The following is a 15,951-nucleotide window of genomic DNA, read 5'->3' on the forward strand; positions in this document are numbered from 1 at the left end:
TAAGCACATCACTTACACTATAGGCGATTTAGGAGAATAGGCCCCCTTATTTACTTAACATCATGATATAAGACCAAAGTCCATCATTATTTCATAATGTTCGATAGTCATGACGATTCCTTTGAACAATGATTTTGTTCAATTGATTGATTGAAATTGATTGAAAGACACAATAAAATTTTGTTGTTGATAAAACAACACTGTCCAGTATTTGCAAAGCCGAGATTCGTTACGCTGGTGACGTTAACCAATAACTTTTGCCTGATAAATTTTATTACGTTAAGCTCTGATTAATGTTATAAAATTACCAGGTCTTAATTGAAAATCTCTTATACATACCGCACTATAAATACGCGAATAATGTTAATATAAATGTGAATGTAAGAATTAGGTACATATTAGTTAATATTTTGTCTCATAACAGCAGCGCTAAGCGCTACTGTGTTCTGGTTTGATGAGTGTGGTAACGGAGACATATTTTTCCGACGCGTTCCAGCTTAGTCCTCAGGGGTAGTGGCGCATCTGTGGCCGACCTCAGGTAGAAATATCTAATCCTATCTGGGGTTGATTACAGGTGTATATGGGCGATAGTAGCCACTTACCATTAGTTGGACTACATGCTCGTCTGCTACTCCTATACTATAATAAAAAAAGATATTTATAATCAAGCGAGCTCTGTTCCAAATAGCTTGCGGCTCACGCAGGAGTTATTTAATCAAACGCTAAGGGTGTGCTAATCACGGCACAGGTGTGCGGCAGGTAATTACTCCTGTCGCCTGTTGAACGGTGCGTACGGCTCTTACTCACGCGTAAAATAGTGGACCAACAACTCGTCTAATTATGTCAGGATATAGATACATTTATTACTTCGTCAAGGTCACAGTCACAGTCATTATTCATTTTAAAATCTATTAAATTTTTCCCTTCTAAATATTTTGAAGTGATAAGACCCTTTATGGTTCGACTCCGGCGGCGTTACCACCACACTTATTTTCGCCTAATAACAGCAGTGTGAAGCACTTGTGTGTTATGGTTTTAAGAGTAAGGTAAGGGTGAAATATTTTTCCAAGGCGTTCCAGCTTAGACGTCAGGGGTAGCGGTGTATCTGTGGCCGACTTCGGGTAGGAATACCTAATCTTATCTGGGTTTGATTACACACATGGCCGGCAGTAGCCACTTACCGTTAGATGGACTGCAAGCTCGTCTGCTATTCTCTTATTCTAGTATGTTACTAGTCAAATGTCGAGCTTTGCCAGCAAAATATTAGACAGATTAATTGCATTTGAAGTAACTGCCAATGGCGTTCATTGCTTAATTTTTCTGTTTTCGCGATTTTTTACGTAAGACACAGGACGCACAAGATCAAGAGACTAATTGTTTTTAATTTAGTTGCCTATTTCAGGACTGTTTTAAATTATTTTTTGTCATTTATATAGATAAAATATAAAAATTTTCTGTAGTAGTATCACACCATATCTACTATTTTCTTCGTTTTTCTTCCTTTCTGTTAATTCAAATACAATCAAGTAATTTTACCAGTATGTGCCTCTGATTAATTGAATATTCGTGTAGTATTCATATGAATTTTCACACCTAAGTTTCCTCGTATGTAGAATAAAATTAAAAGGAAACATATTTTAAATGTTATTATAAACTTATCGCGTCTAGTAGGTCTTGCTTAAAGTGTCGAGCATCATGTCGAGTGATTCAAGTTCCATCGGTGTGGTGCTGGATGTGGGCTCCCTGGACACTAAAGCCGGATTTGCAGGTGAAGCGTTTCCGAGGTGCATCGTTCCGACGACCGTAGGACGGTAAATTAAACTGTTAACGCCACTAAACCACTAAGCTTAGGTTCACTTCGTGTTACCTTACTCGCTATTGTTATTTTGGGCGTTTGGTACGATGTGCCATTTTCATGCAATACAGGAACCAAATGGGAACATAGCTCATTTGAAAGTCTTACGTTCTAATGTTACTGAAGCCACGGGAATTTTATACTAATATGGAGATAATAACACGAGTTCATTCCATCTGCGATGTCACGGATAAGTTGCTGCTGTGAGGACTAAGTTAGAACATCTTATTTTCTCAAGAGCGAAATTGATGTGGTCACCACCCACAGAAAACCAAACTTGGAAGAAAAACCAAACTAATTTTTATAAAATTTTAAATTATTTAAAAAAAAACTTTTTGTGTGCTGTAAAAACCTTCAAATACTTTTTTATATAATTCATTCTGAATCAAAAAAACATCACATTTTTTAACTTGATGACTAAATTTAAAAGAAGTAAACGTAATTTGAAATTAATGATTTTCTCTGATGTATTCCAATTTTGATGTTATTATATATCGCAAAGAGTATTTAAGTTCACCATATTTTTTACTACATCAGCTTCTGTCGCCATGGTCTTATCGATGGATTCCCTGATGTGTACTTCGCTAAAGAAGCAATCCGAAACCGAGGTGTGTCCAACCTGACCTGGCCGGTCAAGGATGGCATGATCGATAACTGGGAAGAGATGGAGAAATTCTGGCACCATATATTCTACAAAGAGCTTCATGTGGCTCCTGAACAAGCTCAAATATTACACGCGGTCCATCCTCTTACGCCGAGAAGGCACAAGTAAGTATAACTTGGTCTAATATTTAGTCGAAAAGGTCGCAGTAGCTTTTGTTTGTTTCTCGTTCGCAAGTTATATAGACGAGCAAGAGTTAAATAATAACAATTAAAATACGGAGTGCCCTTTTTTAGATATTTAATTATTACTCTTAGGTTGACTGATTTCTTTATTAACGCCCATTATAAATTGTTATTATAACATTATGTCGAATTTCTTAGCCGTTAGGCTGTCACTGCTTTTTTGTAGTTTGTAGCAGAAACATTTCTACAATTTCAAGTATTTATAACGGTTTTATATTAAAAAAAATAGTTAATGTATTATAACTAATGTATTATAATTCCCCTTTCACTACTACCGTTTCCTAATTAATCATGCCATCTTACATTACTATTCTGATATTCAAGTTTGAATTATTTGCATGCTACCCTACAATATTGGTTTAAAATCTATAAACTTTAATACAAAGTAACTTTAACGTCCTATTTGAATAAATAAACACTTTTTGAATGAAATGTGTCTGATCGTTTAATCCACATCAATACCTGTCTGTCAGTGCGCCCTTGTTTCAGAGAGCGGATGGCAGAAATTTTATTTGAATCTTTCATGATACGTGATCTATATTTAGCGACGTCATCGGCACTGTGCCTGCACGCCAGCGGCAGAACATCTGGCGTCGTTTGGGAAAACGGCTTTTCTTGTTGCTACTCCTCACCAGTGTTCGAAGGATTTCCACTGAAACATGCCACTGTCTGCTCCAAGTTTAATGGACAAGCCTTGTCGGATCGCCTCAATATGTTACTACAGAAGAAAGGATATTCATTTACAACGCCTACGTATAAGGAAATATTAGATCAGATCAAGGTTTGTGGAATCTCAGTCATTATTATACCATATTTATGTAATAGAGTCAGTGAATGTGTATGCTGCTATTATAGTGTGTGTTAAAATTATATAATATAAACTAAAAGAATATTACAAACGTAGTACTGTGGGTCCTACATATAATTTTAATTTATAGTAGTCTGTAGTAGTCTGTTAATTTCATTATCGTGATAATAAAAATAAACATCTATAAAATGTTATACAAAATACATAAATGGTAACAAATTATGTATTATAATGTTATGAACGCGAATATACCTACGCGCTTGCAAATAAAGAACATAATATGTCTGTCATCATATGTTCTGTCGCAGCCAATTTTGCATAAACAGACTAAAATAATTACAGGCAAAATTATGCTACGTGTCGAAAGATTTCGACGCGGAAGTTGCTTCGCACGCCGCCACGGGGGACAGCCACGTGCGCTACGACCTACCCGACGGCCAGCACGTGTTACTTGGCCAAGAACGGTATATGTGCCCTGAAATACTATTCCGGCCGACGCTCCACTCAGATCAACCAAGCATCGTAGACGACATATGCAATAGCATCAGCAAATGCGATATTGATTACAAACCACTTTTCTTCAATAACGTCGTGATATCTGGAGGTTCCAGTATGTTCCCAGGACTACCAGAGCGTTTGGGCGTTGAGTTGACCAAGCGGGTTATTGACTTACCTGGTATTACAGCCGAAGTGGACGCGTTATCTTCGAGAAGCATAGCAGTTTGGGCGGGCGGGTCTATTATGGCGTCATTGTCCACTATTCATGCATTCTGGATGACGAGAGCACAATATGAAGATGTCGGCTCGGATAGCGTTAATCGTAAATTTTATTGAACTATTCAAAAAATAGTTACCTATTTTTAATGGATATAAAAATGATGTTACCTTTATGCTGAGTAAAGAATGTTAAAAGTTTTTTTTTTTATTTTAACTATAAATGTCATTAAAATAGAATACAACATATATGCATTGAATTTCCTGGTAAAGTATAAAATACTATCAATATAGATTTAGGATACTTTAAAATCTATTTGTGGTGTTTTATGATTACCTGAAACGATGTAACATATTTTATTGTTACTCAATAACGAGATACACAGATTACACGTTACACATATGACACCCCTATATAATAATGATACCCCTAATAATTGTAAATGAATTATACTTCCATCTTGAAAGGTAAATTATATATCGATATTACATTACTGATTTAGTTATTATTTCGTATTGATGCGCATCAATTGAAAATAATAACTTTAAGATGGTGAAGCAATGTACAACAATGCGACTCAGCGTCTGAATAGCAACATTTGTAGCAGAGAACAATAGCAGCGAAATACATTAAGAACAGGATTCGTTTTCTTATTAAGGAACAAAGAAATAAGTCTCACGGAGAAAACAGCTGGGTCAGCTTTTCTGCGGGATTTTCTAATTACCTTTACCGCTAAAGTCCTTTATAACCTATGCTACATACACTTGGTATCACTGCTTTGTGACATCTTGTCGTCTCTAATGTATTGACTGAGATCCTCGTCTCGGCTCATCGTACGGTAAGAGCGACGTAGTCTATAGAATCAATATTAATTAAGTGTCCCATTGGGACCTAATCACAACTACTCCATTGTGATCAGTTTCTAACAGGTCTTCTGTGGATTGATTTAGTGTTTTATTTAAGTGTCCAATTAGAAAAGCATACTCGTACACATTACTTAAATAATCATCTATACTATCTATAACTATCTATACTAATATTATAAAGAGGAAAGGTTTGATTTTTTGTTTGTTTGTTTGTTTGAAATGAATAGGCTCCGAAACTACTAGACCGATTTTAAAAATTCTTTCACCATTCGAAAGCTACATTATCCACGAGTAACATAGGCTATATTTTATTTTGGAAGAAAATATGGTTCCGTAAGATATTTCAGATAATTGATTGATAATTGATTAATATGCCTTTTACAACAATCTTCACTATTAATGTCTCTAACTAAATACAAAACTTTACCTAATTTTTTAACAATAACCCTTTTACGCCATAAGAACTTATCCTTATTATAATATTTTTTATACAGCACATATTAATTTGAAAACTTTTTGCTTTTATTCCACGTTCAATTTGTATAAACTGTCGATTAATAACATTATTAGATGCATTCGGTGACGAAGGCGCCGATGACTTTGGGTTAATTAAATCTATTCTACATCTCAGCTTACGACCAAACACTATTTCAGGCGGAGAAATCCCAGTGGTGGAATGTACAGAGTTCCGATAATCCATTAAATATTTATGTAATTTTAATTCGACTTCTTTATTTGAGTTGCACGATAACAGACATGATTTTATACCCCTTTTTACAACCTTAACGAAACTCTCGGCTTGCCCATTGCATGGGCGCATGATAGACAGGATGTAATATGTACACAACCGTTATTTGCACAAAATAATTCGAATTCCTGCCAACAAAAAGCTGTGCCATTATCACTTGCTATCGTGTTTGGAATGCCAAACCTTGATATAAACTCACACAGCTTCTCGATAACAGCCGCTGATGTTGTATTACTATTCATAATATATGCTTCTACCCATTTTGAATGAGCATCCACGACTACTAGATATACGCTACCCCTAAACGGACCTAAAAATCTATGTGAACCCTTTCGAAGGGATGACGTGGGATTAGCCAGTGGACTGGTAGTGCGCGCGGCGGAGAGGTTAGCGCGTTCGGCTATAGGCGGAGAGGTTGGTGGTTCGATCCTACTCGGGAGTGTTATCTGGTAAAAGGGACTGTTTTTAGGGTTCCGTACCCAAAGGGTAAAAACGGAACCCTATTACTAAGACTTCGCTGTCTGTCCGTCTGTCCGTCTATCCGTCTGTCACAGGGCTCTGCCGCTTAAACCGTAATAGATACACACTTAAATTTTTTACAATGTATACATATCGTGGGCACCTATAACAACAAATACTAAACTATATCAGGTTATCCACGCACACACTGCACAGAGCACACGTATTGTCTTATTCATTATAAAAATTAACAACAAACTAAAACTTTAAGATCTACACACGTTTTAATAAACGCCCTATGAAAATAAGAAAACATTCGAGTTCAAACACGCCCACTGCCACACACACACGCCAGCGGCAGAACATCTGGCGTCGTTTGGGAAAACGGCTTTGCAGATGTTCTGCCGCTGGCGTGCAGGCACAGTGCCGATGACGTCGCTAAATATAGATCATGTATCGTGAAAGATTCAAATAAAATTTCTGCCATCCGCTCTCTGAAACAAGGGCGCACTCACAGACAGGTATTGATGTGGACGATTCAGACACAATTTTAATTCAAAAAGTTAAGTTAAGTTATTAAGTTTGAGCATACAGGTGCGTAAAATTCGACGTTAAAGTTACTTTATATTAAAGTTTATAGATTTTAAACACCATTTAAGGGAAGAAAGCAAATAATTAAAACTTGAATATCGAAATAGTGATATCAGATGCCATGATTAGTTAGGAAAAATTAACTAAATATAATTATTATATATACCCGTTATGAATACTTAAAATTGTTGAAATGTTTGTGCATACTACAAACTACAACTTTCGATCATTAGTAGACAAACTTTGGATAAATTATCAATCTACTAATTAATAACTATTAATAAAGGTAAATAAACCAGTCAACCAAAAACCAATAAGTAAATATATAAATATTGTCAGTCTATATTTCTTAATTTTTTATTTAACTCTTGTCCGTCGTATATAATTTGCGAACGAAAACATGCAGACGTCGAATTTTTCGATTTGACTTTGATGAACATGTTATACTTACTTGTGCCTTCTCGGCGTAAGAGGATGGACCACGTGTAATATTTGAGTTTGTTCGGGTGCCAGAATTTCTCCATCTCTTCCCAGTTATCGCTCATGTTGTCCTTGACCAGCCAGGTCAGGTTGGACACCTCGGTTTCGGATTGCTTCTTTAGCGAAATACACATCAGGGAATCCATCGACAAGACCACGACCACAGAAGCTGATGAAATAAAAAAGATATAATTTAAATGCTCCTTGCGATTTATAATGATATCAAAACTAAAATACGTAATATGAAAGAAAATCTCTCACTTCAAATTATTAATCTAATCAACAAGTTCAACAACGTATAATCAAATTCAAATAACTATATTAAAATATATTTTATACTTCTTATTTGTATTTATTATAATACCAGTTATTACCGGATTGTAAAAATTTCATCGTCTTCCTAGTACGGTTTAACAGTTAGATCGAAATACCTATGCCGAAAAATCCGGTTTGTTGTAATGAGACACCCTTTAATATTCAACTTTATTTTATTTTGTCGTATTTGTTGTTATAGCGGCCACCGTTATGCATCCCCTGTAAAAAAATCATGTGTCTATCTATTACGGTTCCAGAAATATAGCCCTGTGACAGACGGACAGACGGACAGACAGCAAAGAACTTAATAATAGGGTTCCGTTTTTACCCTTCGGGTACGGAACCCTCGTAATAAGAAAAATAAAGATAAAGGGCCTAAAATATGAGATACAGCGCCTTCGATTCAGAATGACGTATATAAAAATGTACCTCAAGGATTTCACAGCACACAAAAGAAATTATTTTTTAAACAAAATAAGATGTAATAAAAACTACTTTAGTTTTTCGTAGCTCAAAAGCTGTTATGAGGTAAGAAATGTTATAAAACAATTCTGAGAGAAGTGGAAATTTACAACAAAAAACCTTAAATTCCGAAACTCTACTACTAACATTTAAAACTTAAATTTAACGTTGAACATAGGTCTCCGCGCGCCCTTTACGACATGGATGCTTCGCTAAAGCCACACATCATGGTCACTTCTGAAGATTGTGATAGTTGCCTTATAAGCAGTCAGTCGTAAGCCTATCGTAAGATAAAAATAGACATACAATATTAGTTGAAACATATAAGGGTACAAATATAATATAATCCTCATAATTACGAACTCATAAGATTTTCTGCTATCAAAAATTATCTAACGCGCTTATAGGAGTTTTCCCGACACAAATATCATACTGTACCCTTAACATGAGTTTTTACGTGTTGACGAATATGACTGTTTTGGTTTACGTATTGGCCCATACTATTTCCAATCAGCGCCCCTAGTGGATTTTGTCGGAAATTGGAAATAGTATGGGCCAATACGTAAACAAATACCAAAACAGTCATATTTGTCGACACGTAAAAACTCATGGTAGGGGTACTGTTTATGGGGCTCTCTATTTTCTAAATATATGAAAAATATCTAGGAATGTAAACGTTCCTAATATAACCTAGATAATGTAGACGGAGTGCAGCAAATTTTATTATTACACACTCGCTTTAGTAGCGGGAAAAGTAGCTTTAGTCGCATGAATTTTGAATTTCCTTCACAACACGGACATTTGTAGCAGTGCCATAAATTTCGTCACATTCATAAATCGCAGTGTAACTGGGTAGAACACGTTTCCTGCCAGAAGTGTCGGAAATTCTCAGTGCGATTCCTAAATTTAAGCGTCACACCTTAGACTCGTATATTCATTTGGGGTTTGAGTGCACTATGCGGTTATTAAACAGCAATGTGGCTCCAGTTTTACCTTAAATTTCGAATTTAACGTCGAAAATATTCGAAACTGATACAGTAGTTTGCCATTCATTCTACAAAGTAGTTATATTAGTAGTTAGTCCATAATGTGCTACAAATGAAATTGTAATGTTTAAGGCGAAATGTCTAACATTTAAAACATGTTATTGTTCATATCTTGGGAATTACTCGTAGGTACTGAAACAGCATTAGCATGCTGCTACATAAATACAGGTGTATAATTTTTTAAAGAGAAAGTCGGACTACTTTTCATTTTGAAAATGTAATATGAATTTGTAGCATTGTAATTAATTATTTCTATTCAATTATAAGTATCGAATTGTTACATCATAAAACTATGAACGATAATTACCAGGAAATATTAAGTTGTTTGCATTCGTCAAATTAACTTTTAAATTTGTCAAAAATTAAGTAAGTTCGAGTAAAAGTATAATAATAGAAGTTTTTTTTAAGAATCAGTAAAGAAGAGCCAAAACAAGTAATAATTCCCCAGAGCTCATAAACACGGGAAATAAGAATAGTGAATGCAAATCCGTCCTTCCGCCTGTTCTTCGCCGTCGCTTCAATTTATTTCTATTGTTGTTTCGCAACTGATTTGTACAAACCATTCGCGGCTCTCAAGCCGAAAACTTGAAATAAGCGTCCCTTTCTAGCCTTTAGTCTGATGATATTAAGAGCGATAGTCCGTTGCGTGTGATTTTCCTTAATGCTATGCTTTGCCTTATAGATGTGTGGTTGAATTTTGTTAACGCTTTTTTGGCTATTTTAATTGGAACGACACGACACTGCATAGAACTGACACCGACAGGACAACACTGGCAGATATTTTTGCAATTTTGATCGATGCCAACACGAAGCGACACAGTAGGATTTTAACTCTGATCATACTCTACATGACTTATATTGATATGTTAACGGAAATGTATGTAATCGGTCATTATATACAATTCCTAGGAAGTGTATTTAATTCCTAAAATCGCCCGGAAATGTGTGAAATAAATTATATTAGACACATTTCCTAGGAACTCTATATCTTTCCTAAATTGCAATGAACAAAGGCAGTATTTTCTTCTAAGTTTCGAAATTTATCTCTAACGGCATTAAATTTCACAAAAGTTACGTTACGGTAAAGCGTAATAAAATCGGGCGTAATAATTGTGCAAAATTTCCTCTTGACAATGTCGTAAATCTCAGGTTTTATTTCCACAAACATACAACGCCACGGATTTTAATAGCGGCAAAATGTTTCCTTTTCATTACCTCGGACGGACGGCACGACAACAAAAGGCAACTTCATTAAAACGACACGACGTCAGCACGACGACGGCAACGACATCAGTGGTGTCACTGGACCACGATACATATCCCGGGAAATGTATACATTTTCTAGGAATTGTATATAATTATATGTCGTATTAGGAAATATATAAAAATTAACAGTCAAAATAATAAATATGTTATAGTCAAAGCTTGAAGTACGGTAAATCTTAAGATTTTCCGGAATTATTAATTATGAATTCTGTTGTAACTATGAATCATATAGTTTAGGTCCGAATTAACGTGAATAGGACCCACCTGCTCGCAGGGTGCTGTCGCGTCCTGTTCGCTTGGTTTTATATTTTCTTTTGTATTCCAACCTAACCTAACCAATCCTGTATGACATTCTAAAGGACTGACCCATTGATATCTTAAATGTTTGACATTGCAATTTAGGAAAGATATAGAGTTCCTAGGAAATGTGTCTAATATAATTTATTTCACACATTTCCGGGCGATTTTAGGAATTAAATACACTTCCTAGGAATTGTATATAATGACCGATTACATACATTTCCGTTAACATATCAATATAAGTCATGTAGAGTATGATCAGAGTTAAAATCCTACTGTGTCGCTTCGTGTTGGCATCGATCAAAATTGCAAAAATATCTGCCAGTGTTGTCCTGTCGGTGTCAGTTCTATGCAGTGTCGTGTCGTTCCAATTAAAATAGCCAAAAAAGCGTTAACAAAATTCAACCACACATCTATAAGGCAAAGCATAGCATTAAGGAAAATCACACGCAACGGACTATCGCTCTTAATATCATCAGACTAAAGGCTAGAAAGGGACGCTTATTTCAAGTTTTCGGCTTGAGAGCCGCGAATGGTTTGTACAAATCAGTTGCGAAACAACAATAGAAATAAATTGAAGCGACGGCGAAGAACAGGCGGAAGGACGGATTTGCATTCACTATTCTTATTTCCCGTGTTTATGAGCTCTGGGGAATTATTACTTGTTTTGGCTCTTCTTTACTGATTCTTAAAAAAAACTTCTATTATTATACTTTTACTCGAACTTACTTAATTTTTGACAAATTTAAAAGTTAATTTGACGAATGCAAACAACTTAATATTTCCTGGTAATTATCGTTCATAGTTTTATGATGTAACAATTCGATACTTATAATTGAATAGAAATAATTAATTACAATGCTACAAATTCATATTACATTTTCAAAATGAAAAGTAGTCCGACTTTCTCTTTAAAAAATTATACACCTGTATTTATGTAGCAGCATGCTAATGCTGTTTCAGTACCTACGAGTAATTCCCAAGATATGAACAATAACATGTTTTAAATGTTAGACATTTCGCCTTAAACATTACAATTTCATTTGTAGCACATTATGGACTAACTACTAATATAACTACTTTGTAGAATGAATGGCAAACTACTGTATCAGTTTCGAATATTTTCGACGTTAAATTCGAAATTTAAGGTAAAACTGGAGCCACATTGCTGTTTAATAACCGCATAGTGCACTCAAACCCCAAATGAATATACGAGTCTAAGGTGTGACGCTTAAATTTAGGAATCGCACTGAGAATTTCCGACACTTCTGGCAGGAAACGTGTTCTACCCAGTTACACTGCGATTTATGAATGTGACGAAATTTATGGCACTGCTACAAATGTCCGTGTTGTGAAGGAAATTCAAAATTCATGCGACTAAAGCTACTTTTCCCGCTACTAAAGCGAGTGTGTAATAATAAAATTTGCTGCACTCCGTCTACATTATCTAGGTTATATTAGGAACGTTTACATTCCTAGATATTTTTCATATATTTAGAAAATAGAGAGCCCCATAAACAGTACCCCTACCATGAGTTTTTACGTGTCGACAAATATGACTGTTTTGGTATTTGTTTACGTATTGGCCCATACTATTTCCAATTTCCGACAAAATCCACTAGGGGCGCTGATTGGAAATAGTATGGGCCAATACGTAAACCAAAACAGTCATATTCGTCAACACGTAAAAACTCATGTTAAGGGTACAGTATGATATTTGTGTCGGGAAAACTCCTATAAGCGCGTTAGATAATTTTTGATAGCAGAAAATCTTATGAGTTCGTAATTATGAGGATTATATTATATTTGTACCCTTATATGTTTCAACTAATATTGTATGTCTATTTTTATCTTACGATAGGCTTACGACTGACTGCTTATAAGGCAACTATCACAATCTTCAGAAGTGACCATGATGTGTGGCTTTAGCGAAGCATCCATGTCGTAAAGGGCGCGCGGAGACCTATGTTCAACGTTAAATTTAAGTTTTAAATGTTAGTAGTAGAGTTTCGGAATTTAAGGTTTTTTGTTGTAAATTTCCACTTCTCTCAGAATTGTTTTATAACATTTCTTACCTCATAACAGCTTTTGAGCTACGAAAAACTAAAGTAGTTTTTATTACATCTTATTTTGTTTAAAAAATAATTTCTTTTGTGTGCTGTGAAATCCTTGAGGTACATTTTTATATACGTCATTCTGAATCGAAGGCGCTGTATCTCATATTTTAGGCCCTTTATCTTTATTTTTCTTATTACGAGGGTTCCGTACCCGAAGGGTAAAAACGGAACCCTATTATTAAGTTCTTTGCTGTCTGTCCGTCTGTCCGTCTGTCACAGGGCTATATTTCTGGAACCGTAATAGATAGACACATGATTTTTTTACAGGGGATGCATAACGGTGGCCGCTATAACAACAAATACGACAAAATAAAATAAAGTTGAATATTAAAGGGTGTCTCATTACAACAAACCGGATTTTTCGGCATAGGTATTTCGATCTAACTGTTAAACCGTACTAGGAAGACGATGAAATTTTTACAATCCGGTAATAACTGGTATTATAATAAATACAAATAAGAAGTATAAAATATATTTTAATATAGTTATTTGAATTTGATTATACGTTGTTGAACTTGTTGATTAGATTAATAATTTGAAGTGAGAGATTTTCTTTCATATTACGTATTTTAGTTTTGATATCATTATAAATCGCAAGGAGCATTTAAATTATATCTTTTTTATTTCATCAGCTTCTGTGGTCGTGGTCTTGTCGATGGATTCCCTGATGTGTATTTCGCTAAAGAAGCAATCCGAAACCGAGGTGTCCAACCTGACCTGGCTGGTCAAGGACAACATGAGCGATAACTGGGAAGAGATGGAGAAATTCTGGCACCCGAACAAACTCAAATATTACACGTGGTCCATCCTCTTACGCCGAGAAGGCACAAGTAAGTATAACATGTTCATCAAAGTCAAATCGAAAAATTCGACGTCTGCATGTTTTCGTTCGCAAATTATATACGACGGACAAGAGTTAAATAAAAAATTAAGAAATATAGACTGACAATATTTATATATTTACTTATTGGTTTTTGGTTGACTGGTTTATTTACCTTTATTAATAGTTATTAATTAGTAGATTGATAATTTATCCAAAGTTTGTCTACTAATGATCGAAAGTTGTAGTTTGTAGTATGCACAAACATTTCAACAATTTTAAGTATTCATAACGGGTATATATAATAATTATATTTAGTTAATTTTTCCTAACTAATCATGGCATCTGATATCACTATTTCGATATTCAAGTTTTAATTATTTGCTTTCTTCCCTTAAATGGTGTTTAAAATCTATAAACTTTAATATAAAGTAACTTTAACGTCGAATTTTACGCACCTGTATGCTCAAACTTAATAACTTAACTTAACTTTTTGAATTAAAATTGTGTCTGAATCGTCCACATCAATACCTGTCTGTGAGTGCGCCCTTGTTTCAGAGAGCGGATGGCAGAAATTTTATTTGAATCTTTCACGATACATGATCTATATTTAGCGACGTCATCGGCACTGTGCCTGCACGCCAGCGGCAGAACATCTGGCGTCGTTTGGGAAAACGGCTTTTCTTGTTGCTACTCCTCACCAGTGTTCGAAGGATTTCCACTGAAACATGCCACTGTCTGCTCCAAGTTTAATGGACAAGCCTTGTCGGATGTTAAGGATATTCATTTACAACGCCTGCGTATAAGGAAATATTAGATCAGATGAAGGTTTGTCCAAGCTCAGACATTATTATAATTTATTTAAGTAATAGAGGTAGTGAATATGTATGCTTATATTGATTGTTGAAATTACATTAATTAATAAAAAGACGAAATAGAAATAATATTGACCTAAACATATCATATTTAAGTTATAATAAGTAAGTAGTCCGTTCATTTCATTTTCGTGATCGAAATTTTATATAAAACTAGCTGACCCGGCAAACGTTGTGTTGCCATATAAATATAAAAATGTTAAGGGAGAACAACCCTTATCACTTAGGGGTATGAAAAATAGATAGTAGCCGATTCTCAGACCTACTGAATATGCATATAAAATTTGGTGAAAATCGGTAAAGCCATTTCGGAGGAGTACGGTAACTACCATTGTGACACGAGAATTTAATATATAAGATAAATCTCTATAAAGTATTATACAAGTAAACAGTAATAAATGAAATGTGCGCGAATATATCTACGCGCTTGCACATAAAGAATTATATAAAACTATCGTCACGAAACAGCCTAAAATAAGTTATATTTTTACGGGCAAAATGATGCTACGTGACGAAAGTTTACGACGCAGAAATTGTTTCGCACGTTGCCGCGGGGGGCAGCCACGTGCGCTACTACCGACCCGACGGCCAGCACGTGTTACTTGGTGTTGAAATACTTTTCCGGCCGATGCTCCACGCAGGTCAACCAAGCATCGTAGATGACATATGCAATAGCATCATCAAATGCGATATTGATTACAAACCACTTTTCTTCAATAACGTCATGATATCTGTAGGTTCCATTATGTTCCTGGGACTCCCAAAGCGTTTGGGCATAGATTTGACTAAACGGGTTATTGACCTACCTGGAATTTCGGCAAGTGGACGCGTTATCTTCAAGAAGTGTATCAGTATGGGGTAATAATAGACCCACATTGTTATTCATGCATTCTGGACGACGAGGGCACAATTTGAAGATGTCGGTTCGGAAAGCGTTAATTGTGAATTTTATTGACCTATTCAAAAAATATTTACATTTTAAATAGAACTGGAACATAGATGTTATCTTTATGCTAAATAAAATATGTTAATGTTCTTTTTTATTTTCGAAGTACCTGATAGAGTATAAAATATTGTTCATTTTGATTTTAGGACGCTTCATTAAACCTATTCCTATTTTTTCTATACTTACCTGTAAAGTATTTGTAGCAGTAGAACAATAGCAGCGAAATACATTATGAAGAGGATTGGTTTTCTTATTAGAGAACAAAGAAATAAGTCTCACGAAGAAAACAGTTGAAACAGCTTTTTTGCTAGCTTTTCTAATTACCTTTACCGCTGAAGTCCTTTATAACGCATGCTACATACACTTAGGATCGCTGCTTTGTGGCACCTTATTGTCTGTAATGGATTGACTGAGATACCCTATTAAAGTATTTCTA

The 15,951-nt window shown here is 35.1% G+C and overlaps 1 protein-coding gene across 1 annotated transcript; it reads left to right on the forward strand.

Annotated features, from left to right (window-relative positions):
* The first annotated feature begins 1,650 nt into the window (after window positions 1-1,650).
* LOC140743117 (uncharacterized) lies at window positions 1,651-4,430 on the forward strand. The gene is made up of 4 exons (XM_073074176.1): window positions 1,651-1,811; window positions 2,393-2,623; window positions 3,191-3,482; window positions 3,852-4,430. Exons 1-4 carry the CDS (start codon window positions 1,696-1,698, stop codon window positions 4,341-4,343), a joined length of 1,131 nt encoding a protein of 376 aa, XP_072930277.1. The 5' UTR covers window positions 1,651-1,695; the 3' UTR covers window positions 4,344-4,430.
* Window positions 4,431-15,951: the final 11,521 nt, after the last annotated feature.

This window comes from Epargyreus clarus, unplaced genomic scaffold (assembly GCF_041222505.1).
Source record: "Epargyreus clarus isolate Ecla_fem2 unplaced genomic scaffold, WU_Ecla_fem_2.2 ptg000007l, whole genome shotgun sequence".
In the NCBI taxonomy this organism is placed as follows: domain Eukaryota; kingdom Metazoa; phylum Arthropoda; class Insecta; order Lepidoptera; family Hesperiidae; genus Epargyreus; species Epargyreus clarus.

Bases quoted from the DNA above. Each gene is read 5' to 3' on its own strand.
- LOC140743117 (XM_073074176.1), top strand. From the start codon at position 1,696: ATGTCGAGTGATTCAAGTTCCATCGGTGTGGTGCTGGATGTGGGCTCC. The intron at 1,812-2,392 runs GTAAATTAAACT...TTACTACATCAG, and splicing joins GTTCCGACGACCGTAGGACG to CTTCTGTCGCCATGGTCTTA. The intron at 2,624-3,190 runs GTAAGTATAACT...CCCTTGTTTCAG, and splicing joins CTTACGCCGAGAAGGCACAA to AGAGCGGATGGCAGAAATTT.